We start from the raw sequence: 27896 nt of genomic DNA, 5'->3' as shown, positions 1-27896 counted from the left end.
ATATTAATTTAAATTTGAATTTAAACAAAAATAATTAAATTTAAAATCGAATTTAAAAGTCATAATTTTTTTTTAATTTAGAAAACTAGTGTAATAGAATAAGTTCAAGTACATTTATATTTACTTCGGATTCAAATTTAAAAATTAAAATTTAATTAAATTTAAATTAAATTTCGAATTAAATTTAAAATTTTTATTATATCGATTTGATTCTGAATGCTTGTAGACCTTATTTATGGTAGCGTCACCAAATGTGGAGAATGGATATGGGGCTGGGTCACGCTGCCCTTCCATGGACAGTTGGACACTTGAAAATGAAAGTTACTCCGCTCATCAGATTTCATGTTTGAAAGGCTTTGAACGTTCTTTGACTATCTTTTTTCTTTTTGACTGATATTTGATGCTTCGTGAGAAGATTTGCCAATTTTAATTTCAAATTTAAAACTGAAAAACCTCTTTGTTCATTGACCGGCCCCAATCCGATTCCCACCGACCAAATATCAAAGGTAATAATAACTGGCGCTTCCTGATTTTGCCACGTCTCGGTCGACCCCACCAATCCAATGACGTGTCAGATAAAGCTTTAATAGTTTAATTCCTACAATCCTCCACATAACGGCTCCTTCGGCGCCCCCTTTTTCCTCTCATAATCTCGCTCAAAATTCAAGCGTTGTTTCCTTTTTTTCTCTAGGTTTACCCGCAATTCCCTGATCCAGAATACGATCTCCGATCATCAATCACCCCCTACGGTACTGAGCGAGAACACTTGTCTAGTTCGAAAGTTGACGGTAATTTTCACTTTTTCCCCTTTTCAAGCTTGCATTTTCGTTGAATCGGAATTTGTTTGTTTTTGTGTTCAATTTTAGATTTATTATCACGGTGTCTGTTTGGCCGACAAGAATATGAAAGAAAAAGTGAATACAGGATTGTTTTAAAGTAAGGCATTTAATCAGTGTGATATTCAATGGAGTGATGATTGACTACAAACATCGACAATTTTATATTCTTTTGATCTTTTTTTAGAAATTAAACGAAAAGAAACTGTAATTCTGCATCATCATGTTCACATTCTACTTTTTCAGGTACTGTTTTATTTCATCGGGTTTTTTTTTTACTTTGGCATTCATACTTGGTTTAAAAAGGCCTCTTGTCGTTGCAGAATATTACCTACTCCATGTTAAATCATTACAGCGAGCAGTTTGCGGGCATTTAAACAAGCTGCGGATCGTTGCTGTGTGAACTAGAGGTTCTCCTTGAGATCTCTCATAGTCATATTCAACATTTGCTTATTCGTTGGACATGAGATATTTTGAAAGTTATCTCTATTTTATTTATAACAGAAGCTATGGGATGAAGTTGGGGAGGCTGATGGCGAACGGAATACAATGCTTTTTGAACACGAACAAGAATGCCTCAAGGTCTACATGAAAATAGTAGAAGAGGCAAAAGAATGCAGAACTAAATTGCAACGAGATAGTGCCATTGCCAAGGCAGAAATTTCAGATACCTGTACTTCTATTGGGGAGAACCCAGTGCATGTAAGTGCGGTTAATTAGTATTGAAATCAATATATTTGTATTAGTGAACATGGGCTTCTTTCTGACTTTGTGAGTAATTTTATGTTATTGATTATATCTATTCAGCATGATTTGAAGCCTGGCGGGAACTTGAAACTATTAGTCCACTGTTGGAGGATATGCGTAGAAAGAAAGTGGAAAGAATTAATCAAATTGTTGGAGTTCTAGAGCAAATACAAAAATTATCTAATGAGATTTCGGGGCTTCAAGAACAAAATGGAAATAAGGTGCTTGTTGACGAGACCAACCTGTCTCTGAGAAGACTTGAAGAATTGCAAAGTGAGCTGCATGAAATTCAAAATGAGAACGTTAGATATCCCTTCTGATTGGTTAACCCTTAATGAGGAGACTAGCAACAAGGGTCTTGACACTTGAGAGCGTAGTATTAGTGGATCAATATTGATTGACAAGTCACATGTAATTTAGGATTTTGCTGGGTTAGTTGAGCATTACTATCAACATGACAGCAATCTCGTAATGATTTCAGTTAACACCACTTGCAGATCAATCGTCTGAATCAGGTGGAAGACCACCTAAATACTATAAACTCACTGTGCACATTTCTTGGTATGGATTTCAAACAAACAGTTTGTAGAATCCACCCTACCTTGGATGATTTAAATGGAGCAAAAGATGTAAGTAACAATACAGTTGCAAGGTTGACCGGTCAAATTCAAAGTCTGCGGGAGCTAAAGATAAAGAGAATGCAGAAGGTTGGGTCTGGTATAAATATAGTTTTTTTTTTTTTTTTTTCATTTTTATGTCTTAAGACATTACACATTTGTTTCTGCTTGGTACTTCTGATCCTTTGAGTTGTGCCTCTACCAGATTCAAGATCTTGCATCTGCTTTGTTGGAGCTTTGGCATTTGATGGATACACCGGAAGAGGAACAACGGATGTTTCTGAATGTTACCTGTAAAATTGCAGCATCTGAACCTGACATTGCAGAGCCCAATATGCTCTCCATTGACTATATTAAAAATGTGAGTACTGAGAACACTATTTTAGACTTACGATTTTGAGTACTTTCCAATTGTGCTTCTCGACTTTTACCACTAATTTTCACTGCGTTTATTTTGGGGAATGAATTGTATAGAACTATCTGTATGTGTGATTTCATGTAGGTTGAGGAGGAAGTTTCTAGGCTGGAGCAGCTCAAAACAAGTAGAATGAAGGAAATTGTTCTGAAAAAGAAGGTTGAACTAGAGGATATGTGCTGAAGGACTCACATGGTGATGGAAGCACTTATTTCAATAGATTATTTGATTGACACTATCGAGTCTGGTAAATATCTAAGCACAAATTTTATTTTTATAATATGAAGAAATTTACTTGTGTTACCCTGTGACCTGTGAGCTTCCAAGATCAGGTTAATTTTCAATTTCTGAATATAAATTTCTAACTTTTGAGGAATGCCTTTTGATTTTATTTTAAAATGAACTTTGTCTGGAAGGGCCATTGATGCTATCGGAAATGTCTTGCAGATGCCATTGATCCTCTGTGCCTGTTGGAACAAATTTACCTCGAGATTTCAAAGGTTAGAGAGGAAGCTTTCAGCCGTAAAGAAACACTCAAGAAGGTGGAAAAGTGGTTCGCAGCATGTGAAGAAGAGAGCTGGCTGGAAGAGTACGATAGGGTTGGACTCAAAATTCTTTTTTTTTTTTTTTTGTAAATAATGTACAGTCTTGTTTCTCACAACTAGATTGAGGACTTATAGATTGTTCGAACTTTAGGATCACAACCGTTATAATGCTGGAAGAGGATTACACCTCAGTCTAAAACGGGCTGAGAAAGCTCGAGCAGTTGTTAACAAAATTCCTGTCTCTAGCAAACTCCTTTACTATGCCCTAAGTCTAATGCAGCAAACCAGGTGTATTGCAGTGAAATATTTAAAAATATATTGATTTTCTTTAATGTTGGCCTGGTGATGTGTTTACAAATTTATAAAAGATCAATTCTATAAATTTCTTTCTTTTGGTGCAGCAATGGTGGAGGCTTTAACTATAAAAACCACAGCTCGGGAAAAAGAGAGAGGGACTGAGTTCTTGTATGATGGAGTAAGCACTTTCCCTAAATCCTTTTACATTTTAGGACAAATTATTTCTGAATTTGATTCCATCAAATCCTATATAAGTTGTGCACTTTGGCTTAAAACTTGAGTTGCTCAAAGTTAAGATGTCATCATGTTCTTTCTTCTTTTACTACTTGTTATAGCCATTGCCATTGCCCTGTTTTCTAGTAATTGCGTGATGATATTTTTAATTGCATTTAGGGGCGACTTCTTTCTATACTCGAGGACTACAGCAGCCGAAGGCAAGAAAAAGAACTAGAGAGGCAGAGGCAATCTGTTTCCATTAACTTTTTAGGCTTCAGTTTGATGATAACAAGTTTCTCATCTTAACCTGTGCTTGAATTGTGTTTAAGGATCAAAAGAAACTTCACGGAATGGTGATAGAAGAGAAGAAAACACTTTATGGTTCAAAACCCAGCCCATTGATAAGTGGAAGGAAGGCTCCTGGAACAGGAAACTCTCCCTCGGTGGTGCAATGCTTCAGCAGGTAAAGCCTGAGAAACTTGTTAACTGTCTCCACCCTAATAATAAAGGCTGACTATTTGATTCAAAACAGCTTGCTAAATCAGAAGCGATCCTGTGGTTTTGCGACTCACTCGGGTATATTCTAATCTTATAACCAGATTAGAAGGTGTACAATACTGTTTTCCTTTTTTGCGATGATTTCGTTCAGCCATGGAACTTTAGACCTTTAACATTGGAAAAATATTGTCTTTTTTTTTTTTTTTCATTGGGGTGGATGCTGTAGTAGGAGAAACTCTGAGGTTCCTGGTCGTTTAGTGAAAAAGCATACCTCAAGTGCAGCAAAGTTGAGCGAGATTGAGTCACCCGCAGTTCGAAAGCCTCTTTCTCCACTTTTTGCAGTGAACTCCAATGCCAACATTGTGAATTTCATGGAAGATCAGAAAAAAGTACAGAATGGAAGAAGATTATATCCTGGTTGTACGTCACCAACGGGTAGTGATACGCCTGCCAAGCCAACTTTGATTGGTGACGAAGAAAACAGAACCCCAAAAGCGATGCCAATTCCAATGCCAACAACTTCTTCAACGGTGTCGGCTTCTATGCTTGTGGCAATAACACCAGCTACTCCAGCAAACTTGGGTGCTTATAATGTCGAAAAGATTTTGGAACAAGTTCAACAAACTGAATGCTCTTTTGAAGAGGCAAGAGCAGGTTTTTTTTTCTGTCCTAAAGACCCAGAAAAACCCGTATGTGACTTGCGTCACGTGGGAACGAACTCCTCCGTAAACCTTATTACTTACTAACTTTTCTCTTTTGGGTTTTTATATACTGAAAAAAGGAAAAAAAAAAAAAAGATTTCCTTGTTTCTATATTACTTGCGTGGTTAAGTCAAATTTGATGGGCTTTTTTAGTGTCATTGTAACTAAGCATCCGACCTTGGACTTTTGTGTCAAAATCCAATTGACTGAGGTTGTTGAATTTGAATCATACCTTGGATAATAAACAAGGTTGATGGTTTACAATTAACAAATCATAGTGTTTTTTTTTTAAACCAATTAACAAATCATAGTGTTTTTTTTTTTTTGCTTTTTACCATTTTTTTGTATTATTAAATATTTCATCAATGCTCTCAGGCGGTCGTCATGAAGGAAGATCCTCGATTTTCATCATTGTATGATTAAGCGCTGAGACCAAATCCAAAATACCAAATACCGGTCGGGGTAAGTTGGGGACAGCTTATCTTTAATGATCTTTGAAAAAGATTGAAAGAGCGGGGCCCTGTCTCGGTAGGCATGTGCAATACATAACAACGTGGCTGTCTCTCATACAACAATACCTCGTACAAGTGTAACTTAACGATCCACCAACTTTAGGTTAGGATTTCATTCAACCGTCTAGCACATAAACTAGGGTGATCTATGATGAAAATCACCAGCCAATCAGATTCTTACAGTTGCGACAAGGTTTGCCCCAGATATTTTCGTTTAATTTTCACTTTACTACAACATCTGCCAGGACGCCTGGTTTACTTCAATATGTAAAAAATTTCTCTCTTTCTTTTCCAGAGAAATTCTTGACTGTCATTGGTGTGGTTTCTACGAATGCCAGGATATGCCATAAATGGCAAAAAGGAAAGAGAGTAATCCAATCAAATTCTACCATCAGATAATCTGCCTTTCACTCTCAGGTGACGCGATCACCACTCAGTCACCAACTCTCATAATTACGGGGAGGAAAATCAGAAACGCCAATAACCCAAAAAAAAAAAAGGAAAAATAAGTGAAAGAAGAACAAACGGGCAAAAAAAACAAAAAGAAAATCCACTGTCTATGGTGGCACAAACGTGATTAAGAAAAAAGTCAAGGGCAAAATCTAAGATGTTCATCCTTTATTCGCAGAAAAAGACAAAAAGCAGGTCAGCGGCAATAAAAGGGTCGGCCCTCCAACGCCAACTTTGCAGCTTTAAATGGAAGACACAAATATATATTTTAAGAAAGTTATTTACTTTACTTTTTCTCCAATATTTCCCATATCTTTTTGAGCAAATTACTATTTTACCCCATTTTAATTCAATTTTCAATTTTCAAATTTCAATTTCCCCTCACGGACGCGAAATTCCTTCTTAACCAAAATTTATATTATCGGGGTTATCAATTTACCTACTAATTATTAATAATTATTTTAACCTTATTAAATTATTGATTTATTCGTATTTTATATTTTCACTTTTTTTTCCCTGTTTTCTCTCAAGTAAAAGACTCTGTTCAGACAAGGAAAATAAAAAACCGGCCAGCTGTTTTCTGAAACCCTGTATTTTTTTTTTTTGGTCTTTTAATCTTCGAAAAACAGTTTTTTTTTGGGAAAAAATTCTGCTTGGTTGGCTAGAAAAAGCTTTTGAAAGTACTTTGCTTCAGTACTGGAAAAATGTGAACAGGTCTGAGGGAACAGTGTCAGTGAAGAGTTTTCCTGGGCTGTACTTATAAGTTACAGGTCATGATCTCTACATTTTATTATCTTTTTACTTCAAAGTTTATTTAGTATTTTTTTTGTTGTAAAAAAAAATCCATGCTTTAATGATTTTCTTTCTTTCTTTCTTTGAGATGAAAATTAAAGTTTTTATTTTTGGTTGATTTACAGTTTTATTCTTTTACAGTCTTGAAAAAAAAAAGGTTTTAAGTTAAGCTTGGTGGTTTTGAATATCTTTATGTTTAAGTATTGGCAGTTTTTCTAGGTTGATTATGTAATTATTTCTCTCACAGTAAATTTTCTTTTTTTTTTTTATCAGTTTTAATTTGTGTTGAAGGTGTGACCTTATGAACTAAACAGAAAGCTAAGCTTTGAGTTAAGTAGTTTCACTTGCATCTTTAATTTTTTTTTTTTAGGATCTTTATGTCTTGAAATTTTTTCCCCTGAAAATGTCTTATCCTTTTTCTTTTTTTTTCTGATTTTTTAGTTTTTTTTTTAATCTCTTAAAATTGCCACTTGGGGTTAGAGCTGATTATGGACCATTTTTTTAAGTAAATTATTTTGAGTAAAACTTTCATGAAATTTTTAGCTTCTGACACCATTTTGCTTTTTATTTTTTTTGTTTCTGTTAATGAAAGAGAACACTGGTTTTAATCCCAAATAACTTGTCTGTTTCTTCTACTGGTTAGCAGTTTTTCTTGTTGGGTTTACTTTGAGAACATTGTATTTTTTTTTGCTAGTTTTCTGATTTTTGATTGGTGGATTTCTGTTTTGTAGGTGGTTGGCTTTGATTCTGTAAGCTAGATATAATTGTGGCGAATAGCTTTGTTTGCAGTATATGCATGGAAACAAATTCAGGTGTTACAGTGATAGGAGCAGAAGCTCCATCAGCTTATCATATGGCGCCAAGGACAGAAAATGCCAACCAGATTGGTGGTGGCGTTGGCTCAACCACAGTGGACGCTTCGCCAGTTAGTGTAGGATTAACTGGTACTACAGAAAAGAAGAAGAGAGGTAGACCTAGGAAATATGGACCAGATGGGACAATGGCAAGGGCATTATCACCAATGCCTATTTCCTCATCTGTCCCACCCGGAGGAGGCGAGTTCTCTAGTGGAGGAAAGCGGGGGAGAGGGCGAGGTAGTGGTTACCAGATCAAGCATCAGAAGGGAATGGACATGGAGAATTTAGGTAATAAGCCTTTTCGAAGAAAATTGTTTCTTTAAATTCAAAATTTAGCATGTTACTGTTTTAGTTTGAGTTTGCCACTTGGAATCACCGGGGTTGGTATGAATTTCATGTTATAGATTTGGTAGTTAATGGTAGTGTTTCTGGTTTCTGTTTTGTTTCTTGGAGTATGCTTCAAACTAATTGCAAGTAATTCTGCATTAGGGTTTTGAAACAGGTCCCCTAATTGTTTTGGAAATATCTGAATGCCTCTTTGAAAGATTCCATATGTGAAGTCACTCGTTAATAATACTCGTTAAACTTTTTGTGGGACCTTATCAGAGATGCCGTTGTTCAGATTTGGAAGGATAATGCTGATTCAGTGAATAAGAAAGTGGCCTTTTTGTGGGGTTGGTGTGACTGTGTGAGGTTGAGGAATATTCTACTTGTGGCTGAGATTTGTTTCCTCTTGCCTTTTCATCAAGGATTTTTCAAGATGCTCCCAATGATAGAAACAGAATGAAATTTGTTAAAATAGCAAGATTGCTTGATTGGTAATGTCTTTTTGTTATCAAGGATTGAGGAGACAGAAAACCTGTCTCTATTTCTGACCTTCTGGAACCTGGTTTAAAGGGCTTTGTCGCATAAATACATTACTTGTTGATTTCATGCCTAATCTCAACCATGCAGTAGATCTATGTTAGTTTGATAAACAGGGCTAAAGTGTATATTATCACATGATTTTCTTACTTAACAGAAAAATTACATATTTGTAAATGTTCCTTAATTGTTTTGTAGGTGAGTGGGCTGCTACTTCTGTTGGAACAAATTTTACGCCACATGTCATCACTGTCAATGCCGGTGAGGTACGTTTTGACATGGGAAGTAGCTTTGCTAATTTTTAAGGGAAAGATTCTTATGATTCATTTCTATCATTGCTAAAGACTTATGTAGAAATTCTGGGTCCATTCTGTTTTGGCTGTTAGTGATCTCACACATGGCCACTGTAAAATCTTGAAGTTTGTTTCCAATAGGCTGAACTAATATAAACAATTATTAAAATGTAATAGGCTTTACTCCGAGAATGCATGAATAATAACTTTTTATTGTGTTTGGAAGAATTTGTAGGTCCCTAAGGTGTTTGTTATCTTAGTTTTGCTTCTTGAACTATGAGATTTGTGTTAAAGATAAGGTTTTGTTTTTTTTTCGGCCATGATGTTAAAGATAAGTTTAGTGGTGGTACTTTTAGCTATTCTTTTCTTTACTCCATGTTCATTAGGGTTTCGTTATCAGTAAATCTACATTTTTTCTTACTTCATCTTTGATTTTATATGGTGTTTAAGGATGTAACTATGAAGGTGATATCGTTTTCTCAACAAGGACCAAGAGCTATTTGTATCCTGTCTGCTAATGGAGTAATTTCAAATGTTACACTTCGTCAGCCTGATTCTTCTGGGGGTACTCTGACATATGAGGTTAGGCAAATTAGATATTACCATCCCATTCTGAAGTATGTGGAGTTTCCAATAATATTTTTATTTCGTACGGAAGTTTAGTTTCTCACTAATGCATGCCAAGATTGTTATCATTACAGAAACTGTAGTGTATCTGTGACGTGTTTGATTCCGGGGTGTGAATGTTGGTTTGTTGCACAATGTGCTCTGAAATAAGGTTTGAAATGATACCATGTGTTAACATTGAAAACATGTATGATTTTAATGTGTATAAAATTTGTCAAGTTATTTTCAGAAGAGACAATTCTTTATACAATACTCTTATTAATTTTAATGATTATGAGATGGTACATTGAGGAAGATGTATGCTGTTCGGAATTTACTTAATAATTCACAGGTGTAAGCTGAAGTTCCACCCAGAAAACATCGTCAAAAACTAGTAGTATTTAGGTGTGTGAAATAGTCAGTGCGAAAAAGATACAAATGTCATAAAGTTAACACAGTTGCTGAATACTCATGATGTCAAATAGATAAGACATATTGCTTGAAGGGACTGGAGGGGGCATAACTTGCAATTATGATGAGGGATCTGTTACCATGTATCGACTAAAGTTTTTAGGATTAGTCTTAGTAACCAATGGCTTATGTATATGAGAGGAAAAAGAAAAATAGGATTTGTTTATAATCCTTAAAATAACCTTGTCTGGATTCTTTCCTTGTAGGGTCGCTTTGAGATACTTTCCTTGTCTGGATCCTTCATGCCTACCGAAACTCAAGGAACCAGAAGTCGATCTGGTGGGATGAGTGTCTCTTTGGCAAGCCCTGATGGCCGCGTTGTAGGGGGAGGAGTTGCTGGGCTTCTGGTGGCTGCCAGTCCTGTACAGGTAAGCGTTTTAGTCTTATAAATTTTCCCTTACATTTTAGAAGCAATAATATGTTTAATGTGGGGGTCTCACTTTCTGCAACTGATGTCTAACTGATTGTCGATTCACCCTCATACTGGTAGTCTAAGCAATATGCTGAGCATCTGGTTAGACGGTAATCCTTGTCTATGAGAACAAGAATTTGCATCAGTCAACAAACATACATGAGAGTTGTGTCAAAATCGTAGAAAACTGCAATTGATCTTTGGCCATTCTTACATTTCCTGAATATGTGGTTTCTGCCATTCCAAAACAATTTAAAAGAATTATAGTCTAGAAGTGTCTTGGTCTTGAACATATTGATTAATCTTTTGTTGAATTATCAGGTTGTCGTGGGCAGTTTTTTGCCGGGCAACCAGCATGACCATAAATCGAAGAAGCAGAAAAACGAGTCCATACCAGCTACTGTTGCACCAAACCCGACTATAGTTGCTGCACCTGCATCAAATGCAGAAAAAGAGGAGGGCATACGTGTACTTTCGCCACAAAATACGAATGCTCCGAAACCAAACCTTGCTACTGCTACCTTCGGAAGAGAAAACTGGGCCACCATGCAGGAGCCAAGAAATTCAGCAACCGATATCAACATTTCTTTGCCTGCAGGTTAATTTGATAAATTACAATCATTTATCTCGGAGGCTGACTTGATCAATCCCTGATGTTTCTTTCGAACAAAAAGTGGCGTGTGTATGTGTTCTTGAATATTAATGTAGGATAAAATAGGATTAGCATTCCTGATATCCAGCTAGGTTTTAATGTCTCAGGCAAAAGACATCCTTCTTCTGATTGATGAATTTATTGATGACAACTGTCCTAGATTATTAAATCTTGCAATTATGGAGTAGTGAATTTTTCGTCAGCTTTATTAATCTGGTTTCGTTGATCATTCAACAAATAACTTGGTCAAAATCTAATGCATTCTTTAATTTTTTTCCAACATACCTGCTATCATATCATCCTTGACCAATGACCACCCATTTATCTACCTAAATTTGGTTATGGTTGAGCCACGACCAAAATTTTGTAGGTATGCAACTCAATTACCGGTTAGCTTTGAAGTTTAAATAGTAAAAAATATATATATATATTTATTTATTTTTGTTCATCTTCTCACAAGGATTGGGAGGACTTAAAATCAATAAGTGCTCAAAATCATATTTGTGTCGGGTGTTACATGTTATTTGCTCAATCAAACGGCAGGATTGCAAACGAACAAATTGAGAAATGTACATGTGGTTTACCCTAAAATAAACAAATTAAGATAATTGACTAAGTGCTAGTTGTTCACATGGAGTACTATGATTCTCAAGTAACAGTATTCTACAAATGCCTTTAAGACAATGTCATCTTTATCTCAGGAATTGTTAACATGGTATTACTCCATGCATATTTCCTATGAAGATTGGCTCGAGGAAAGCTTTTGATTCAGTGCATTGGGATTTTCTGTTTAAGAATACAGAGGCCTGAGCTTGATCCACCACTGAGTCAGCTGATGAAAAAACCTGAACATGCCCAGAACAAATTGTAAGCAATGGCTGGGAGAAAAAAAAAATCACAAATTTGTAGCAAAATGTCTAATTGTATTATGAGTTATGATCCAGTTCTCATACATTATTGCTCAATACCATTGTACACCTTAATTCAAAAGGAAAATTGCAGAAAGTAAATAAGAACTCCCAGTTGGTAAACAAAGGCAGTATTCACCAAAGCCTGTTTAATAATCATCATTTCCTACAGTCCAAAGCAACCTGAAACAGATTTAAGAAAGGGACTCGATTAAAAAAAAAAAAAAACCCAAAATGTAATTTAACCAAAAATCATTTGTCATTTGTCACATTAATTACCAAACTATAAAAATAACTAAAAGGATTATAAGATAGCCAAGTTTCACAAGTCTTTGCTTCTTTTCCCAATTCAGCTGATTATAGATCTCAGTTACATCAACCAAGTGCCTTCTCCTTCTATACCTGTTCATTCAATTACAAATATCATATCTGATCCAATAAAAAAAAAATCATTGACGATATTTTAAGAAAAAATAATAAAAAAAACTTACAATCTGAAATTATAGTACAAATATGGAAGAGACAGGAAACACATAAAAGAAGGTCCTGTCGTTAAACAGACCAAGCAAAAAACAGCTTGAATTACAAATTCCGGCATCGCGACCATGTTTATCCGTGCCGCCGAATCGTAAGGATTAATGTAATCAAATTCCAAATCAGCAAAACACATCAGCTGCATGCAAAAAATGTCATTATCCAATAATTATTAACAATTAAAATTATAAAGGAGGATTAAGGTTTATTGCGATTAAAACGACAAAAATTAGATTCAAAATTAAAGAAAAAAAAATATTGACCTGATAACTTATAATGGCGAGAAGAGATATAAGGAAGAAGAAGGTCAGGAGCCATCCGAAGAGATATGCCATGGCCTTCTTCTCTCTTCCTCTCAAATCTCAATCTCTGTATTTTTGCTCTGTTTTATTTGGTTTTTTTTTTTTTAATTATTTTTTAATTTTTATTTAAGGTTATTCGGAATCAATTTCCATGCCGCCAAATGGGGCTGTTGATATTGGTTGAGAATTGCGAATGAGAGCTAAGAAGAAATACTGTTCTACCATTTTTCTATTTCTAATTGGCTATGTAATTAGGGTAAATTCTAATTAAGCATTTAAATAAACTTTTTTCCTGTTAACTCTTTCTTAAAAATTGTAGATTCCAAATCCGTTATCGCCCTTTTTGTTGTGACTTTACATCTCACAATTTTTTTTTTTCTTTATTATCTCATCAAGCATTTGGTACATACAAACAAACAAACAAAAAAAATCAATTATTTTTAAGAATGACAGAAGATAAATAATTTAAACAATAATTAATTTAAATAGCATTGATGGTGTCCAATGGGATAAAAAAGCTTTTTATTTTCTTTTTACGTATATTATATGCTTGACTTTATATTTTAGTTAAATTATTCATGAAACCAAATACTAAAATTATACTAATACTATTGTTTTATTTGTAAAAACTAGACATATTTATGGGTATTTAGGTAAATTTACAACATTTCTCACCGCCGTTGGTAGCATTGGTGCGAGTTGTACATTCTCCAAACTAGAATGTCCTTGTGGTGAATTAGGCTCAAAATTGGAGGACTTCAATGCAATTTTCCCATATAACTAGTAATATTTATTTATTAGTCCATCGGGTTTGGGTTTGGGCTAGATAGGCCTAAAACCCGACCCAAACTCATATAAAACTTCCAGCCTTTCTTTTTTTTTCTTGTTCGTGAAGCTAAAACCAAATCTGCGGAAGTAAGTTACAAGATTTCTCTCTCAAATTAACAATCAGACCTAAGTCTTTCTCTGCTCCTTTCACCATGACGAAGCAGCAAGCTAACTGGTCTCCTTACGATAACAATGGAGGGTATTTTTTTTTTCTATCAACCTAAAACCTTTTTTTTTTTTTTTGCTGTTCGATGTCGTTGTTTATTGATGTTATTATTATTATTATTTGTAAATTGCAGATCTTGCGTTGCGATCGCCGGCGCTGATTACTGTGTAATCGCTGCTGACACTCGGATGTCGACGGGTTATAATATCCTCACCCGCGACTATTCCAAAATCTGTAAACTGTATGTCCTATTATCAAATCCTTTGTTTTTATTATGGCAAAGTTAACAAGAAAATTGATTGAAAGTAATTGAGCTTTGGAGTAGAAAGTGCCTAATACTTTCATCAGTCTTTCAATTTTTTTTAGTCACAGAAAGAAGCACTAAAGGGTTTTTTTTTTTTTTTTTTATAGCAGATAAGATTTTTTAAGTCCTAATTAACAGGAATGTCAAGTTTTAGTCTTTTAGAACTGGCTGATACATTGAATAGAAGGAATTTGACGGTTTTTGGAGAAATTAAGAAGTTTTGTGAAATTTGCTAGAAAAGATAGTTGGTCATGGAATGTTTAAAGTAGTTTTGCTTCCAATAGTTGAAATGATTCAGTACTTGATTTAATTTCCAGTTAAAATAGGGTATAGAAGTGGGCAAGTTTTCCAACAAGCTATCGTCATGTGTTTAATAGCTGTTTGAGTGATATTGTTATTGTTATGGTACTCTAAGGGGAAGCAATGTACATGTTTTCATAACCAAATGGTTGAGAAAGTAAAGAAAAAATCTGGTATAGTTCATTCATTCTCGCCAGTTAGACCAAGATATGTGGTATGCATCTTTGGAAGATGACAGTTAATACTTAAACAATAGCACTTTAGTTGTTTCATCATATTGTTTTAAAGTAAGTGTTAATGAGATAGTCTCTAACGATTGACTTGAAGTTTTTCGGCTTTTTTCTTTCTTTCTTCTTCTGGGTTATCATTAGGGTCTCTTACTTTAACATTGCAGAGCTGATAAATGTGTTATGGCATCCTCGGGATTTCAAGCTGACGTGAAGGCTTTACAAAAGCATCTGGCAGCTAGGCACTTGGTAAGGTTTCAACTTTCAAAGATATGACGAAACATTCGTTTTGAACATGAATGTTGTCTTCACTTGACTTTTTGCATTAAAAACAGTAGTACAATAATTTCAAAAGACAAGGCATTTCTTTAATTTTGATTTAGCTTAGAAATTTATGAATGAAATAATGATCAGTAATGCTTGTAAACACCTATTACAGCTAATATAGTAATTTTATAATTCTAATGGTGCTTCTCCAAGTACAGATTTATCAGCATCAGCACAACAAGCAAATGAGCTGCCCTGCAATGGCTCAACTGCTGTCCAACACCCTTTATTACAAGCGCTTCTTTCCTTATTATTCTTTTAATGTTTTGGGTGGCCTTGATAATGAAGGTAATCTGCTTTGAGCCTTTGTTGCTAGTTTTAAGCCTTTCTGTTTATTATGAATACTAATTGTATAGTCTTATATTAAACCATCAGGAAAGGGTTGTGTCTTCACATATGATGCTGTTGGTTCCTTTGAGAAGGTTGGATACAGCTCTCAAGGTTCTGGTTCAACGCTTATCATGCCTTTCTTGGATAACCAACTGAAATCTCCCAGCCCTCTCCTGTTGCCTGCCCAGGTATGGTCCTAATTTTGGATATTTTATGTTTTGATTCCTTTTACCGTATGCATTTTTTCATCTGAAACTCATGGCTTGTTGCAGGATGCCGTTACTCCACTTGCAGAGGCTGAGGCTGTTGATTTGGTAAAAACTGTTTTTGCATCGGCATCTGAGAGAGACATATACACTGTGAGTTCTATTTTATTTAGTTTCTATAAAGTTGGATGTTTTTGAATTCTGGAACAGCAGTATCAATTACAACCATGTCTCGAACCAAGTCTGCTTTTAATTTATTTCATTCCCTCATGTCTTCTTGTATTAATCCCTTTCTTATGCTTCGAAGATTTCAGTTAGATCCTTCTTGAGAATTCTGTTTATTGATTTTTAATAAAGGAGCATCAAGTTTGAGCTTATTTTGGTCAGATATGCTGTGGGCTTGAGGCATGTTTAATTTATAGAGAATTTGAAAGCATTCCATTATTGTCTGCACAAGGTGCTGATCCTAAGTTTCTCGGATAATAGATGAACTCCTTTGTTGCCTTCATGTTACCCACTGATAATAAATTTCGCCTCCCTAGCGCTTTGGCTTTGGACAAGTTTACCTAGTACTTGTGGTTTTGAATCTTACTAATAATGTCAATTCCATCTCTAACTTTTTTTTTAAAAAATTTGTCATGGATAAACAGGGAGACAAACTGGAAATCATTGTCATAAATGCTGATGGGATTCGGCGGGACTACATGGATCTCCGGAAAGATTGATTGATTTCTACTCTGATCATGGATGCATCTCTTACAGAAGTGGAATACTAGAATTGATGGAATGGTCGTTTTACTTTTACCATGGTTCTGGTATTAATTTGCCTGATGCTTGTATTCAACTATTTTCGTGATTCAGACTATGATGATGCTTAAATCGTGCTGTTGACTTTATCTGAATTTATCTGCTGTTAGGAAAAAATAGACTTGGATAATGTTTCATGGATGGCATGACGCATGACTACTCTTTGGCGTTCAAATTAACAGAAATGTCATTTCACCTTTGAACATGTTTGGCATATTAGATAATGATATGCTGTCCAAAACCCAATTGTTGCAATGCGAGGGTATGGTGATGCAATTGGTATAATCTCTTTAAATTATGGAAACATAATAAATAGAAAATTATGTGTCTATGCTTTATTTCAAAAGCATGAGGCTCTGCAAGGCTACGGGCCAATTCTGTGATATGACAAATCTGACCTCTGAAACAAAATTAAAATTACAACGTTGTTTTCCCCTGGTAGCCTGATCGGTTAAATGAGCATATGGGGGCTCTTCAAAAGGTTTCTTCTGAAGCCCGTCCTCTCTCGTCTAACTCCACAAGCAATGCCTGCAAGGAAAACACGGTAGTATTATTAGTTATTTTGCGATCGAGCTTCGAAAAGATGAAGAGATATATGAGAACTTTATTTTGATTCTTTTTCTGTTGACATCAAAATCAAAGTTCCCAATCCGTGAAGCCGATCGATACACCACAATTAGATTCTTTCCCGATGGGAACCAGAACTCGACATCATCCACAAACTGGTTAGAAAAAAAAGGTAGATCAGTTAAGCTAATTCGCATGTTGTGTTCGTTTTGTTTGGTGATGAAGAAGTTAAAATTACCCCTAATATGGTGCTTTAGTATTCCACAAACACATTATTGTCTTTCTTCTCCACAATTTTGGGAGTATGTTTGTCTGGTTTCGTTGATTTTATCTGCGATATGCAAAACAGATTTTTAGGCCTAGTCACTTCTAACGAGCATTGACTACCATGGACTGAGCGCAAGTAATTTCTATAATCTGTTTCGAAGTTTTACCACTTGAAGAAGCTCTTCCATTGCCACTTCTCAAGTCTCGACCTTTTCCTATTACGCCCTCCATGATACGGCTTAAAAAAAAAAAAATTTATTGTGCAACACAATTTTTTTTGGGATGGTGGATATATTCAGTTATTCACCACCAGCCCAATGGCCATGGAAAAATAGAATAACATGGTTGCTTCAATTTAAACATTTTGTCGAAAATTTCACTAAATCAAATTTATATATCTAAATCTAGTACTATAATTTATAAAATGTAAAATGTCAGTTTGCAATAATAATTTTTTGGGATGATACGGAAGTGTTTATGGAAGCCTACTCAAATCGTTAGATGGACCTTAGCACATTCCTTATTGGGCTGGCTTAATCCAATTATAAGACTCATGAAAGTGACTCCAATGACTTATACTTTCATTTCAGTAACAGTAAAAAAAAAAAAATCATACGTAAACAATCAATAACAAGTGATAAGAATGTTACTAATTGAATATTAAATTAGAAAATATGTATGTTGATAAAATTTTTAAAAATTATAAATTTGAAAAAAATTTAAAAACATAATATTCTTTGCAAATGAATTAAAAAAGTGAGATAAAATTTTTAAAAATCTAGATTTGTTCAGACCAAAAATTAATAACAGACCATTGTGTACTTGGGCAAAACTTGCTGACCCCGGGCAGGGAGAAGAAAAGCCAGAAATAGTCAACAAATTTCAAACACTATAAAAACCTATCCCATTTTCTTCTTCTTTCAAATTCTAGCTTCCGCCATAAGCTTTACCTCTCCTTCTTCCCTCAATCTCTTCTTGGCTAGCCTGGCTGGTTCGCTGGATCTTCAATGGCTCGAAACAAGGTGAAATGCCACTCCTTAAAATCTCTTTCAAACATTTTTTATTTTTTCTACATTTAAAAATATTTTTTTCTTCTAAATTCAGGATACCGCATGTTAACATTTCTTGGCTACATTCTTTTTTTCGCTAATCGTTTTCAACATTCATTGTTTTGGCTTATTTGCAGCGATATTTGTCCGTTTAGGTTTTAGGGTTTCTATTTCTTTTTAAGTAATTGAAGTTTGAATTATTTTGGAACAGGAGAAATTAGTATTGTTACTCGATGTCGGTCCATCAATGCACGGCGTTCTTCCAGAAGTTGAAAAAGTCTGCTCCATGTTAGTGGAGAAGAAGGTATTGCTTTGAAATCGATTTTCATTTAATGAACCCACACTCTTTTTGCAAATTATTATGAGATTTTATACTTTGTTGTAAATCTTGTAACAGAAAATTTAAGCAAAAATCATTTCCGATTGCCTTTTGTCTACACAGCTTATTTTCAACAAAGATGATGAAGTGGGTGTGGTAGTATTTGGAACTGAAGGTACCTCTTACATTTTTTTTAATGAATTAGAGTAACTTTAGGAGTAATTTTGGCGAATTAATGCTTGCCTCTGTATCAAAGTTTTTGTGCAAACCTTTTTTTTTTCTTTAATCAAATGTCATTGTAGCATTATTTTGATGGTGTTCCCTGGAATCTACAGAAACTAACAACGAGCTTATGGACGAAGTGGGTGGATATGAAAATATTGTAGTGTTACAAGATATCAAAGTTGTTGATGGAGATCTTATTGACACTCTAAAAAAACTGCCTCGAGGAACAGTGGATGGTGATTGTATCCGTTAATTTTCTTGATTACGCTAGATGATCTAATCTGAAAAAAGTATAGAACTGCTACTGCCTACTGCCTACTGCTGCACTTTTTTTAAAAATTAATTTTCCTTCTTTTTAACTGAGATTTCTTTCTTATAGAAAATTATTTGTTCATGCAATATCTCAGGCCATATGTTTTGGATAGAATTAGTATTATTGTCTAAAATTGATGGCCTTATTCATTATGAACACAAAAATTTCTAGACTCAAGTCTTATGTTATTATTTTGATAGAATTTTGGTGCTTTTTAGTTATATATAGCTAAAAGTAACTTTGTGAAACAATTGTTTTTGTGGCAAATGCTATTTTAAGCCTTAGCTTTCGTAGTTCTTGATGCAATTGTTGTGGGGATGGATATGCTGATAAAGAAATATAAAGGCATATACAAAGGAAAGAAACGCCTGTGCCTTATTACTAATGCAATCCATCCTACAAAGGACTCTTTGGAAGGAAGCAAAGAAGATCAGGTTGGGACGCTCGCTGTGCAGATGACTGCACAAGGTATGAAAATGGAAAGTATTGTCGTGAGAGGAATGTTAAGTCAGGATGCTAATAAGAGAATAATGGATGAGAATGATCGTCTCTTGAGTATATTTTCAAAGAAAACCCGTTCACGGACTGTGTATGTTGATAGTCCAATTTCATTGCTGGGAGCACTTAAAACCCGAAGAGTAACTCCTGTAACAGTGTTCAGAGGTCATCTTGAGCTCAGTCAGCAGATGAAAATTAAGGTGAGACTATAAGCCTGTTGCAGATGAAGTTGTCAATCATATACACTTGAATTACATTCTTTTACTGATCTCCTCCCTGGCTTTATTTTTTAATTTCAGTTTCATGGAAAACCTGATAATTTGGATCCATTAGAATAAACCTTTTCCTTAGAAGTTTTGATACCACTAGTTGTTGTTGGCTATGTTGTTCATGTATCTCATATGCATCAAATATCATTAACCTTGTTGTAATTCTTTTTAATATATACTTATATACTTCCTACACATTTGTGTCATGACAATTATTATTATACTTTATGTGATGCTCATATGCATGGACATGGAGAGATGGTGCTTGTTCTTTTAAGAATAAATAGGTGATTTTAAGCGAATAAATCAATGAATACCCAGCATGTAGGCTTTGTAATTAACTGGGTAAAGTGCATATAATTAATTAACATACCATATGAAGCTGTTAGGAGTTTCTTCATGTTAGGTTCTCATTAGCTTTTGTGAAAAGAATACTGATGTAACTATTAATGACACGCAGGTTTGGGTTTATAAAAAAACACAAGAGGAGAAGTTTCCAACTCTGAAGAAATACTCAGAAAAGGCACCTTCAACTAGCAAGTTTGCAACACATCAAGTCATGGTTGATTATGAGTACAAAAGTGTTGATGATTCCAGTACAGTTGTACCACCAGAGCAAAGGATTAAAGGCTACCGTTATGGACCTCAAGTAGTTCCTATATCAGATGCTGAACGGGATGCTGTCAAGTTCAAACCAGAAAAGGGTGTAAAGCTTCTGGGATTTACTGATGCTTCAAACATAATACGGTAAATTTAAAGTTGCTCTATCTGGGATGAATATAATTATATACTCTGATTAAATTTGATCCAAAAGATTATTTATTCTATTGTTTTTATCCCTGTCCTTCCTGGCTTATTAATCTAAGACACTACTACATGAAAGATGTCTATCTTTTTATTGCTGAACCGGGCAATACAAGAGCCATTCTCGCAGTTTCTGCTATAGCAAGAGCAATGAAGGAAATGAATAAGGTTGCAATCTTGCGATGCGTTTGGAGACAGGGACAGCAAAATGTTGTTGTGGGGGTCTTGACACCAAACATTTCACAAAATAATAAAATTGTAGGTTTTTATCTCTTTTTCACTGCATCTTACACTTGAATTTGTTACTTACACATCCGTGCTTTATGGTTCCCTCAGTGAAACTTGTGATGCTCTCTTATTTTTCTTTGCAGCCTGATTCATTTTACTTCAATGTACTTCCTTTTATTGAGGACGTTCGTGAATATCAGTTCCCCTCTTTCAACAGTTTTCCTGCTTCATGGCTACCTAATGAACAGCAGCAAATGGCAGCAGATGAATTTGTGCAAATGCTTAACCTTGCTCCATCAGGAGAAGAGGAAGCATTGTTGCCCGAGTTCACCCCAAATCCTGTTCTAGAGGTACTCAAATATGCATTTATTGTGTGTTTGCACTTAGTATGTTATTGTGATTGTTTTTATTTTCTGATTTTGTATCCTATGCTTGCTGGATTCTTTTAATACTTTCTGCTACACAACAAACTGAAGAATTCCTTGTGATGTACTCATTAGTGCAAATGGCTACATGGTTATCGTAGAAGTACAAAAGGTTTTCTTTATGTTGTTCAGAGAAAGAGATAATAATAAGTGAGCCACTACAGTCAGGAGTTTGCATAGGTGCCATGGTCTCCAGCACCTAGTTAGCCCCTAAATGCTATATTTGAGTTATTGTGTGATTAGATAGCATAGAAGCTGGCCACAGGCCTCTGAAAGGTGGCAGGGATATGAAATTATTAGAGTTGGGACTAAGTAACGTTTAAAATTCCATGATTGTTTCTGACAGTGAAGGTTTTGCATTGCCAGCGTTTCTATCATCATCTAGAGTTGAAATCAAAGCAACCGGATGCAGCTGTACCTCCGCTTGATGAAACTCTAAAGAGGATTACCGAACCTGATCTGGAGCTTGATTTTGAAAACAAGTCTGTTTTGGACTCATTATGTAAACACTTTGAACTCAAGGAAAATTCAAAGGTCAATTCTATCTAACTGCTTTAAAATGATGGAATTTATATATTTTTGTACTTGTGTATTTTGGTATTAACTGTGATCTGTTTTCAGCTGAAGAAGTCAGCGAGGCAGTTGTTGCCTGAGAAACCATCTGGCTCAAATGGGGAAGATGGTAATGCAAATGTATCTGATGCTCGAGCTGTAGACTCCATTGAACAGGAACCTGTAGTTAAAATTGAGAAAATTGGAGATTTAACTCCAGTTCAAGATTTTGAAGTCATGATGACACGTAGAGATAACCCAGAATGGGTTGGGAAAGCAATCAGGGAAATGAGAGATAAAATACTCAGCTTACTGACTAACTCTCATGGAGGAGATAATTATCTTGTAGCAGTGGAATGCATAATTGCTCTTCGTAAGGGTTGCATCCTTGAGCAAGTATCTCCTTCTCCCTCCCTTTGCTTCTGTTGTTGCTTCTTCCTAAATTTATTATGTGGGTTTAGGTGCTTTTGCTTGATGGTATGATAATCTTCTTAAATCTTTACGAATTATATCTGAAGGTTAGCATTGCTAAGATAGCATAGTCTCCAACAAGTCAATAATAGAGATGAAAAGTTAGCATTTTCTTTCATTATGTAGACTTTGTTCACTACACAAGCCATTGGTCCTATTTTACAGTAAACATTTTCCTCTGCAGGAACCAGGACCGTACAACAATTTGATGCGGTACCTTTACCGGTATTGTCAGGAGAAAGAAATCAGTACTTTCCCTAAACTTCTTGCATCCATGGATGTCACTTTAATCTCTAAGTCTGAAGCTGTTGACAGGTTCTATGTCCATGCATTCTTTGAACGCCTTATTACTTTTGTTATTTTGTTTTTCTTATAAGCCATCTAATTTTGTTTTTTTTTAGCAGTAATTTTACAGACGATGAGGCGAGAAGCTTTTTGGATAAAATAAAGCCAGAACCCAAGGATTAGAGTTGTCTTACATTTGTATTTCTTGTAGTTGGTTCTCAGGTTATTTGCAGTAAGCATCAGACTTTCTTTTGTTATAAACTATGTACATTTATAACATCTAAATTCCAGGCAGGATATCTTTGAGTTTATTTTCTCCATTTTTCTTACCCAGACTCAGGAAGTTCCTAATTTCTGTCTTGATTGTTCAAAATCTGTGCCGTTATATACAAAAATTTTCCTTTATTTTTTCTTTATTTTTCTTCTTGGTTTGTGAAAGCCTCCAAGAAAACATTTGGAGAAAAATCAGGGAAGGGACCGTAAATGAAACTTAATACTAGTGGTATATCTTATGGACATCGAAAAAGAATAAAGAAAGTATTTCCTTCCTAAATTCTTTGCTTTTGGACAAACGCAGCCAAGTCTCACGTTGGGATTTTTCATATTTGCAATGGTTAATGGTTAATTAAAATAAAATAAAATAAAATAGTAATGAAACTTTTTTTTTATTATAATTCTCAGCTGAAAAGTGATTGATCTTTTTCGATTTGTTTGAGATGAGAAAACAAAAGAAACTCTTGGGTCGTGGACTGGTGGGCTTTGTTTAAAAGAAAATCTTTGCTGGCGTGACATATCTAAAGTATTCACCGCAACTAAAATTTGGGCTCGTGAGGACACGCCCACAGCTTTTAGGTCAGGTGGCTGGTCGCTTTATTTCAAGCGTCACCAACCACCCTTTTGAATTCTGAAGCTCCAACCATACCAAGCTCAGTTGAAACTCGAAAGCCAATGGCAGCCGTATGATTTTAAGAGCATATTATTTTTATTGATCCCCAAATTCCAAAAATTTGGCTTCCAAACCAAAACTTTCCTGAAAGAGAAAGCCTGGTTTGAGATGCTTTAACTTGAAACTTTTTTTTTTTTTTTGTTCGCAGAAAGATGGTGGCGAGGTGTCTTCAAAGCTCGTTTTATATTCATACTGGCAGAGCTCCTGCTCATGGCGTGTTCGCTTCGCGTTGAACCTCAAAGGTTGATAAGTTTTATCACATTCCTTTGCTCCTATTTGATTTCTTTCTCATTAACATTTCTCTTTGAAATTGATTAATCATTTCATTCTCTTTTTACTTTCTCAATTTGATGCAATCTTCTAATCCGATTTTGTCCCTGATTTTGTGGTTACCCCCAACATTCGCTCTAAATTTAACTATGTTTTTCAGTAATTTCTGGATTATGAACTTTTTTTTTTTTGGTTGAAACAATAATTTTCCGGTTTTCAAGCGTGTTTTGATCAAAGGGGTATGTGTTTTTGTGGATTTGTAGGGATTTCATATGAGTACAAAGCTGTGAACCTTCCAAAAGGAGAGCAGTTTACTCCAGGTGAACTCAAAGAAGAGAGTGAGATGAGTCCTATTATTTACTAATATGTAGAGTGAAAATCCAATAAAATTATGTTTTTGTTGCAGAGTTTGAGAAGTTGAACCCTCTCCATTTTGTTCCGGTTCTAGTTGACGGTGACATTGTTGTATCCGATTCATATGCAATCTTGATTGTTAGTATTGATTGCTTGATTTTAACAGGAATAGTTTCCGTTTAAAGGGTACAATTTGCTATGGTCTTCATGTTATCGTTGCTTTGACTTTATGGTTTAAGATGGTTTTACTTAGGTCTCCATTGTTCTACATTTGAGCTGAAGTTATTGTTGTAATTCTTGCTTAGTATTTGGAAGAAAAATATCCTCAAAGAGCTCTCTTACCAGCTGATTGTCAGCAAAAAGCTCTGAATCTTCAGGTAAGTTTCTTGTTAATTGGCTTCTATCTTATTTGGAAGTCTGTATTGAGATTTTGATGACTTTCTTCTGCTACTTTACTGACTACTTTGTCATCCACAGGTTGCCAGTATTATCAGCTCTAGCATACAGCCTCTTCATATGCTGTCAATTCTGGTATATTCTGTTATATATAGACTCATTGTTGCTGATGTATTTATATTTTAATCCAATGTGTGATAGCCTCCTTCATTTTTCTTAGAAATATCTTGAGGAAAAAGTTGGCCCACAAGAGCGACTCCTATTTGTTCAAACTAGCATTGAAAAAGGTTTCCTTGGTAAGTGATTCTTCATTTTTAATTTCATTTGTCTAATTCTTAAAACTGTAACGTAGTATCTTGATGATTTAACTTTCATTTGTGTATGTGAGATTTAGTATGGACTGGGGCTCTTGAAGCCACAGTTCATATTATACATGCAAAACATCTAACTAATGATTGAAATTTGCAAAATATTGACTTAATACAGCTTGCTTAGTGGTACTTGCATGAACTCTTTTACCCCTGTTTTGCAGCTCTGGAGAAACTGCTGAAAGATTTTGTTGGCAAATATGCCACAGGAGAAGAAGTGTACATGGTATATTTTAGAGTTTTTTTCTCTCCTCTTCATATTTGATGAGTTTGTGCAAATTGACGTAAACTTCTGGTGGGAACTTAATTTAGTTGATATTAGAGCCTCAAATAAGGGATGTATTACCATTCTACAAACCTCCAAGAAAATTATTTGATCAAGACAATATCCATCTTGGCTTAGTCCTTGATGAACTTTTACATTCTACAATGCTAATTTTATATTACTAGAAGTTGTTTCTTTTTGGTTCTTGTAAGTTACTCTTTCTTGAAGTTCTTTTCTTTCTCTCTCTCACATATGTACTTATACTCTGTGAGTTCATGATCATTTGACTTTAGTTTTGATGCTTTATTTTTAGTTTTAGACTGTTATTCTTCCCATCCTTTTTATCCCTTTATCAACAATCTGGCTTTGTCATTTGCAGGCTGATGTATTTATGGCACCTCAGATTGCTGTGGCTACAGAACGGTTTAAGATTGAAATGGTAAAGTAGTCTTTCTTGTTTATCCTCATCTTTATTTTGTTTTCCTTAGGTTATGATTAATCGCATTTAAATGCCACTTTCATGCTTCATGAACAAATGTTTGTTACACGAACATGAACAGATGTTTCTGCACATATTTTTCAACCTTCTCTTCTTTTCTAATCTCACCCTCTTTTAACAAGATTCAATTACTGATACCTGACATACTTACCTCAGCTTAAGGATATTTCAGTATGATATGTGGCATGTCAGGGAAATAACTGCTTGATGTATGTTCAGTGTATTTTCTTTGCATATGCGAAAAATAAACATTTATACTGGTTTATGCAGTCCAAGTTCCCTACTTTAAGTAGGATATATGAATCTCAAAAGGCATTACCGGAATTCGTAGCTGCCTCCCCTGAAAGACAACCTGATGCTGTGCAGTAATTTTGGTGAGTAGTTACAACCACAGCTTAATGCTGAGAAGTCTAAAATCTTCAAAGACTATACTGTTTCTGCTATTTGTTTTAAGTTACTATTCTAAGATTTTTTAAGCTACAGAAAACCCCTGAGATATCAAAAGGTAAATGTGTCTATGTTGTCTAAAATCTAAATCAGCAGTATTGAAAGGGTCAAACTAAAAAAGTTTATATAAACACAAGTAAGCTGCATATCCGATGAATGCTCTCCCGCCAGACTTTGGGTCCTTTCACATGTTTCTTCTTTTAATCCACCTTGTAAATTGGTACTCCTTCTTTGTCTATTTTTTTTTATATTTTATTTTACTTTTATATTTTAAAGAGTTAATGTTACAAATGAATTGATTTACAGTAAAATATTTAATGTGATATTTAAATTTTAAAAATTTTTAATGTGATATTTAAATTTTAAATTTATTAATTAATATGATATTTATTTTTAATGTGATTAATTTACATGTGGTGGATAAATAATTTTTCAAGTACTGAATTATTTAACAAATTTATAATATAAGTATTATATTAAAAGTTTTTGAAACTTATGTATTATATTAAACATTTTATTATAATTTAAAAATATTTTATAATATTATTTTTATTTTAAAATTAATTTGTATTTATGGTTTTTTTTTTTACATTTAAAATTATAAAACATCAATTTTATAAAAAAAAATAATTTTAATGTTGAATATCATACATTTTAAAGTTGTCGAAGAGGTAAAAATATAGAAGTCATGCTTTAATTTATGTATTCATTTTTTTTAAAAATTCAATAAATTTAAAATATAAATTTAATTATTTTTATTTTATTATTTTCAGATTGCGGCGTTTTAAGTACAATCATATTATGACGAATTAAGTAAATTTTAGTAGCCTGCGGCTGGCAATGGAATTTTATAGAATCAATAGGCAATCAGTGCAGTGTATGCTAGAAAGCATTTTTAGTGAGCGTTGACATTCGATCGTTGAAATCTATGACAGAAATTAAAATTTAATATTGTTTTGATTAGATCAAATAAAAATAATTATTTCATAATTGCACATTTTTATCAAAATCCCGTGTTCCATTCCAACAAGGAAGATACCATTGCTGCACCGTGAAACTTCAGGTCAACCCGACAAATGAATCGTAACTTAATTTCAAAGTAGATTTAAAAATTAAAGTAAAATGCAAGCGATCCAGCATCCAATCACACGAAGGAGAATCAATACTAACATTGTACGAAAACAGAGGTCTTCATCATATCATAGAATTCCCAATTATAAGCAAAAATCAAATTGTAAAATTCAAATTTTGATAATTAAAATTATAAATTTAATTATTTATTAAGAAATCATGCGACCGACTTCTAATCGTTACAACCGGTCAAAATTCTTGTAACCTAAACAAAAGAAATAAAAATTCCAAATGCGTAAGGATGTGACCGACTTCTAATCGCTATAATCGGTCAATATTTTTGCAACCTAAACGAAAGAAAAAAAAAATTTAAACGCCCAAGGCTCTTCTTCAATTGTTTGAATTTTTCAAGTTAGAAAAAAAAAATCATTACTATAATTTTTCATTAACGCGAAACACCAAAAAAATTTTTTGTTTTTTCTTATATTGGTCAAACGAGAAAACTCTCATACTGTTGCAGCGTGCAAGTTAATTTTATCTTTGTTTGATTGTTTCAAACTTCAATTATAAAAGAAACAAAACGTAGAGTATTAGGTTTTTCTTTTGTACATCACGCTCTTGTCTTATTATTTTCAATTAAACCATTAATTTAATGGCAACTGAATTTATGCTACTATTTTTACAAATGTCATTTTCTAGAAAGCTAGTTATATATATGGAATAATCAACCAAAATTTTCTTTTGATTTAATATTTATATTCAGTCAAACTTTTCCATTTATCCATCCATTTGGTTTCCATTCCAAAAATCCTTATTAAAAGATGTCAAGTGTCAATATTTGTGCTAATAAAATATTAAATTATTAATTTTAGTAATCAAACTCAAATTTTAATAATTTCAAATAAAAAAACTAAATTATTTGAGGTAATTAAGACATGATGGATCAAAAAAAGTTCGAGTAAGATAGATGGAATAGGAAAACTCAAAT

General features: G+C 34.1%; 7 protein-coding genes across 23 annotated transcripts; 6 read left to right on the top strand and 1 right to left on the bottom strand.

The window, feature by feature from the left end:
- The first annotated feature begins 235 nt into the window (after window positions 1-235).
- Window positions 236-2798, top strand: LOC149512747 (65-kDa microtubule-associated protein 3-like). Its single transcript, XM_089751073.1, has 9 exons — window positions 236-362; window positions 717-788; window positions 867-936; window positions 1083-1233; window positions 1341-1509; window positions 1656-1885; window positions 2081-2290; window positions 2406-2561; window positions 2703-2798. Exons 1-9 carry the CDS (start codon window positions 236-238, stop codon window positions 2796-2798), a joined length of 1281 nt encoding a protein of 426 aa, XP_089607199.1.
- Window positions 489-5144, top strand: LOC111304628 (65-kDa microtubule-associated protein 4-like). 3 transcript variants are annotated; one of them, XM_089750163.1, is made up of 14 exons: window positions 650-788; window positions 1024-1082; window positions 1160-1246; window positions 1341-1538; window positions 1644-2290; window positions 2406-2561; window positions 2703-2862; window positions 3063-3214; window positions 3312-3448; window positions 3562-3635; window positions 3851-3891; window positions 4003-4136; window positions 4206-4249; window positions 4398-5144. In XM_089750163.1, the coding sequence occupies exons 10-14, from the start codon at window positions 3628-3630 to the stop codon at window positions 4915-4917; spliced, it is 747 nt and encodes a 248-aa protein (XP_089606289.1). In that variant the 5' UTR covers window positions 650-788; window positions 1024-1082; window positions 1160-1246; window positions 1341-1538; window positions 1644-2290; window positions 2406-2561; window positions 2703-2862; window positions 3063-3214; window positions 3312-3448; window positions 3562-3627; the 3' UTR covers window positions 4918-5144. The 3 variants fall into 3 exon arrangements, with proteins under 3 accessions (XP_089606290.1, XP_089606289.1, XP_089606291.1); XM_089750164.1 differs by lacking the exons at window positions 1024-1082; window positions 3312-3448 and having other exon boundaries at window positions 489-788; window positions 1644-2300; XM_089750165.1 differs by lacking the exons at window positions 650-788; window positions 1024-1082; window positions 1160-1246; ... (4 more) ...; window positions 3312-3448; window positions 4206-4249 and having other exon boundaries at window positions 3074-3214; window positions 3851-3918.
- Window positions 5145-6297: 1153 nt separating this feature from the next.
- Window positions 6298-10989, top strand: LOC111305908 (AT-hook motif nuclear-localized protein 1-like). 2 transcript variants are annotated; one of them, XM_022903775.2, is made up of 7 exons: window positions 6517-6604; window positions 6900-6955; window positions 7358-7771; window positions 8546-8613; window positions 9091-9222; window positions 9924-10085; window positions 10451-10989. In XM_022903775.2, the coding sequence occupies exons 3-7, from the start codon at window positions 7423-7425 to the stop codon at window positions 10730-10732; spliced, it is 993 nt and encodes a 330-aa protein (XP_022759510.1). In that variant the 5' UTR covers window positions 6517-6604; window positions 6900-6955; window positions 7358-7422; the 3' UTR covers window positions 10733-10989. The 2 variants fall into 2 exon arrangements, with proteins under 2 accessions (XP_022759509.1, XP_022759510.1); XM_022903774.2 differs by lacking the exon at window positions 6900-6955 and having other exon boundaries at window positions 6298-6604.
- A 263-nt stretch (window positions 10990-11252) lies between these two features.
- Window positions 11253-12845, bottom strand: LOC111305907 (protein cornichon homolog 4-like). Of its 3 annotated transcripts, none has more exons than XR_016331366.1 (5): window positions 12487-12845; window positions 12181-12362; window positions 11969-12091; window positions 11735-11872; window positions 11253-11626 (listed from the first exon to the last, which is right to left on the bottom strand). XR_016331366.1 is itself a non-coding variant. In XM_089750493.1 (5 exons), the coding sequence occupies exons 1-4, from the start codon at window positions 12556-12558 to the stop codon at window positions 11839-11841; spliced, it is 411 nt and encodes a 136-aa protein (XP_089606619.1). In that variant the 5' UTR covers window positions 12559-12845; the 3' UTR covers window positions 11253-11626; window positions 11829-11838. The 3 variants fall into 3 exon arrangements, 2 of the variants coding, with proteins under 2 accessions (XP_089606619.1, XP_022759508.1); XM_089750493.1 differs by having other exon boundaries at window positions 11829-11872; XM_022903773.2 differs by lacking the exon at window positions 11253-11626 and having other exon boundaries at window positions 11684-11872.
- A 565-nt stretch (window positions 12846-13410) lies between these two features.
- On the top strand, window positions 13411-16225 carry LOC111304627 (proteasome subunit beta type-1-like). Its single transcript, XM_022901365.2, has 7 exons — window positions 13411-13552; window positions 13653-13760; window positions 14518-14599; window positions 14836-14965; window positions 15053-15195; window positions 15280-15366; window positions 15864-16225. The coding sequence occupies exons 1-7, from the start codon at window positions 13506-13508 to the stop codon at window positions 15936-15938; spliced, it is 672 nt and encodes a 223-aa protein (XP_022757100.1). The 5' UTR covers window positions 13411-13505; the 3' UTR covers window positions 15939-16225.
- Window positions 16226-17694: 1469 nt separating this feature from the next.
- KU80 (Ku80 family protein) lies at window positions 17695-23152 on the top strand. Of its 12 annotated transcripts, none has more exons than XM_089750271.1 (13): window positions 17714-17876; window positions 18115-18207; window positions 18346-18397; window positions 18558-18689; window positions 19055-19458; window positions 19988-20274; window positions 20394-20589; window positions 20703-20909; window positions 21351-21518; window positions 21606-22013; window positions 22192-22322; window positions 22409-22524; window positions 23024-23152. In XM_089750271.1, exons 1-12 carry the CDS (start codon window positions 17862-17864, stop codon window positions 22473-22475), a joined length of 2160 nt encoding a protein of 719 aa, XP_089606397.1. In that variant the 5' UTR covers window positions 17714-17861; the 3' UTR covers window positions 22476-22524; window positions 23024-23152. The 12 variants fall into 12 exon arrangements, with proteins under 12 accessions (XP_022757095.2, XP_022757093.2, XP_089606397.1 ...); XM_089750269.1 differs by having other exon boundaries at window positions 23009-23142; XM_089750270.1 differs by lacking the exon at window positions 23024-23152 and adding an exon at window positions 22974-22992.
- LOC111304626 (glutathione S-transferase zeta class-like) lies at window positions 23110-26063 on the top strand. Its single transcript, XM_022901364.2, has 10 exons — window positions 23110-23249; window positions 23387-23480; window positions 23772-23828; window positions 23915-24000; window positions 24168-24239; window positions 24340-24393; window positions 24479-24554; window positions 24791-24852; window positions 25271-25330; window positions 25661-26063. Exons 1-10 carry the CDS (start codon window positions 23241-23243, stop codon window positions 25757-25759), a joined length of 669 nt encoding a protein of 222 aa, XP_022757099.2. The 5' UTR covers window positions 23110-23240; the 3' UTR covers window positions 25760-26063.
- The last annotated feature ends 1833 nt before the right edge of the window (window positions 26064-27896 follow it).

Source organism: Durio zibethinus, chromosome 21 (assembly GCF_047325235.1).
Source record: "Durio zibethinus cultivar Kanyao isolate XHJ-2024 chromosome 21, ASM4732523v1, whole genome shotgun sequence".
In the NCBI taxonomy this organism is placed as follows: Eukaryota; Viridiplantae; Streptophyta; class Magnoliopsida; order Malvales; family Malvaceae; genus Durio; species Durio zibethinus.
The sequence above is the reverse complement of the archived record's forward strand: the minus strand, read 5'-3'. Positions and strand labels throughout refer to the sequence as shown.

Excerpts from the sequence above, each read along its gene's own strand:
- LOC111304626 (XM_022901364.2), top strand. Across the intron at positions 24,394-24,478 it reads TTCATATGCTGTCAATTCTG|AAATATCTTGAGGAAAAAGT; the intron begins GTATATTCTGTT and ends CATTTTTCTTAG. Across the intron at positions 24,853-25,270 it reads CAGGAGAAGAAGTGTACATG|GCTGATGTATTTATGGCACC; the intron begins GTATATTTTAGA and ends TGTCATTTGCAG.
- LOC111305908 (XM_022903774.2), top strand. The coding sequence starts at position 7,423 with ATGGAAACAAATTCAGGTGTTACAGTGATAGGAGCAGAAGCTCCATCA. Across the intron at positions 7,772-8,545 it reads AATGGACATGGAGAATTTAG|GTGAGTGGGCTGCTACTTCT; the intron begins GTAATAAGCCTT and ends ATTGTTTTGTAG. Across the intron at positions 8,614-9,090 it reads TCACTGTCAATGCCGGTGAG|GATGTAACTATGAAGGTGAT; the intron begins GTACGTTTTGAC and ends ATGGTGTTTAAG.
- KU80 (XM_089750271.1), top strand. Across the intron at positions 18,690-19,054 it reads AGGAACAGTGGATGGTGATT|TTCTTGATGCAATTGTTGTG; the intron begins GTATCCGTTAAT and ends TAGCTTTCGTAG. Across the intron at positions 20,275-20,393 it reads GATGCTTCAAACATAATACG|ACACTACTACATGAAAGATG; the intron begins GTAAATTTAAAG and ends TATTAATCTAAG.
- LOC111304628 (XM_089750164.1), top strand. Across the intron at positions 3,892-4,002 it reads GAGGACTACAGCAGCCGAAG|GATCAAAAGAAACTTCACGG; the intron begins GCAAGAAAAAGA and ends ATTGTGTTTAAG. Across the intron at positions 4,137-4,205 it reads GTGGTGCAATGCTTCAGCAG|CTTGCTAAATCAGAAGCGAT; the intron begins GTAAAGCCTGAG and ends GATTCAAAACAG.
- LOC111304627 (XM_022901365.2), top strand. The coding sequence starts at position 13,506 with ATGACGAAGCAGCAAGCTAACTGGTCTCCTTACGATAACAATGGAGG. Across the intron at positions 15,196-15,279 it reads CTCTCCTGTTGCCTGCCCAG|GATGCCGTTACTCCACTTGC; the intron begins GTATGGTCCTAA and ends GGCTTGTTGCAG. Across the intron at positions 15,367-15,863 it reads CTGAGAGAGACATATACACT|GGAGACAAACTGGAAATCAT; the intron begins GTGAGTTCTATT and ends ATGGATAAACAG.
- LOC111305907 (XM_089750493.1), bottom strand. The coding sequence starts at position 12,558 with ATGGCATATCTCTTCGGATGGCTCCTGACCTTCTTCTTCCTTATATCT. Across the intron at positions 12,092-12,180 it reads TTGTACTATAATTTCAGATT|GTATAGAAGGAGAAGGCACT; the intron begins GTAAGTTTTTTT and ends TTGAATGAACAG. Across the intron at positions 11,873-11,968 it reads TTAGTTATTTTTATAGTTTG|GTTGCTTTGGACTGTAGGAA; the intron begins GTAATTAATGTG and ends AATCTGTTTCAG.
- LOC149512747 (XM_089751073.1), top strand. The coding sequence starts at position 236 with ATGGTAGCGTCACCAAATGTGGAGAATGGATATGGGGCTGGGTCACGC. Across the intron at positions 363-716 it reads ATGTTTGAAAGGCTTTGAAC|AATACGATCTCCGATCATCA; the intron begins GTTCTTTGACTA and ends TCCCTGATCCAG. Across the intron at positions 1,886-2,080 it reads ATGAAATTCAAAATGAGAAC|ATCAATCGTCTGAATCAGGT; the intron begins GTTAGATATCCC and ends CACCACTTGCAG.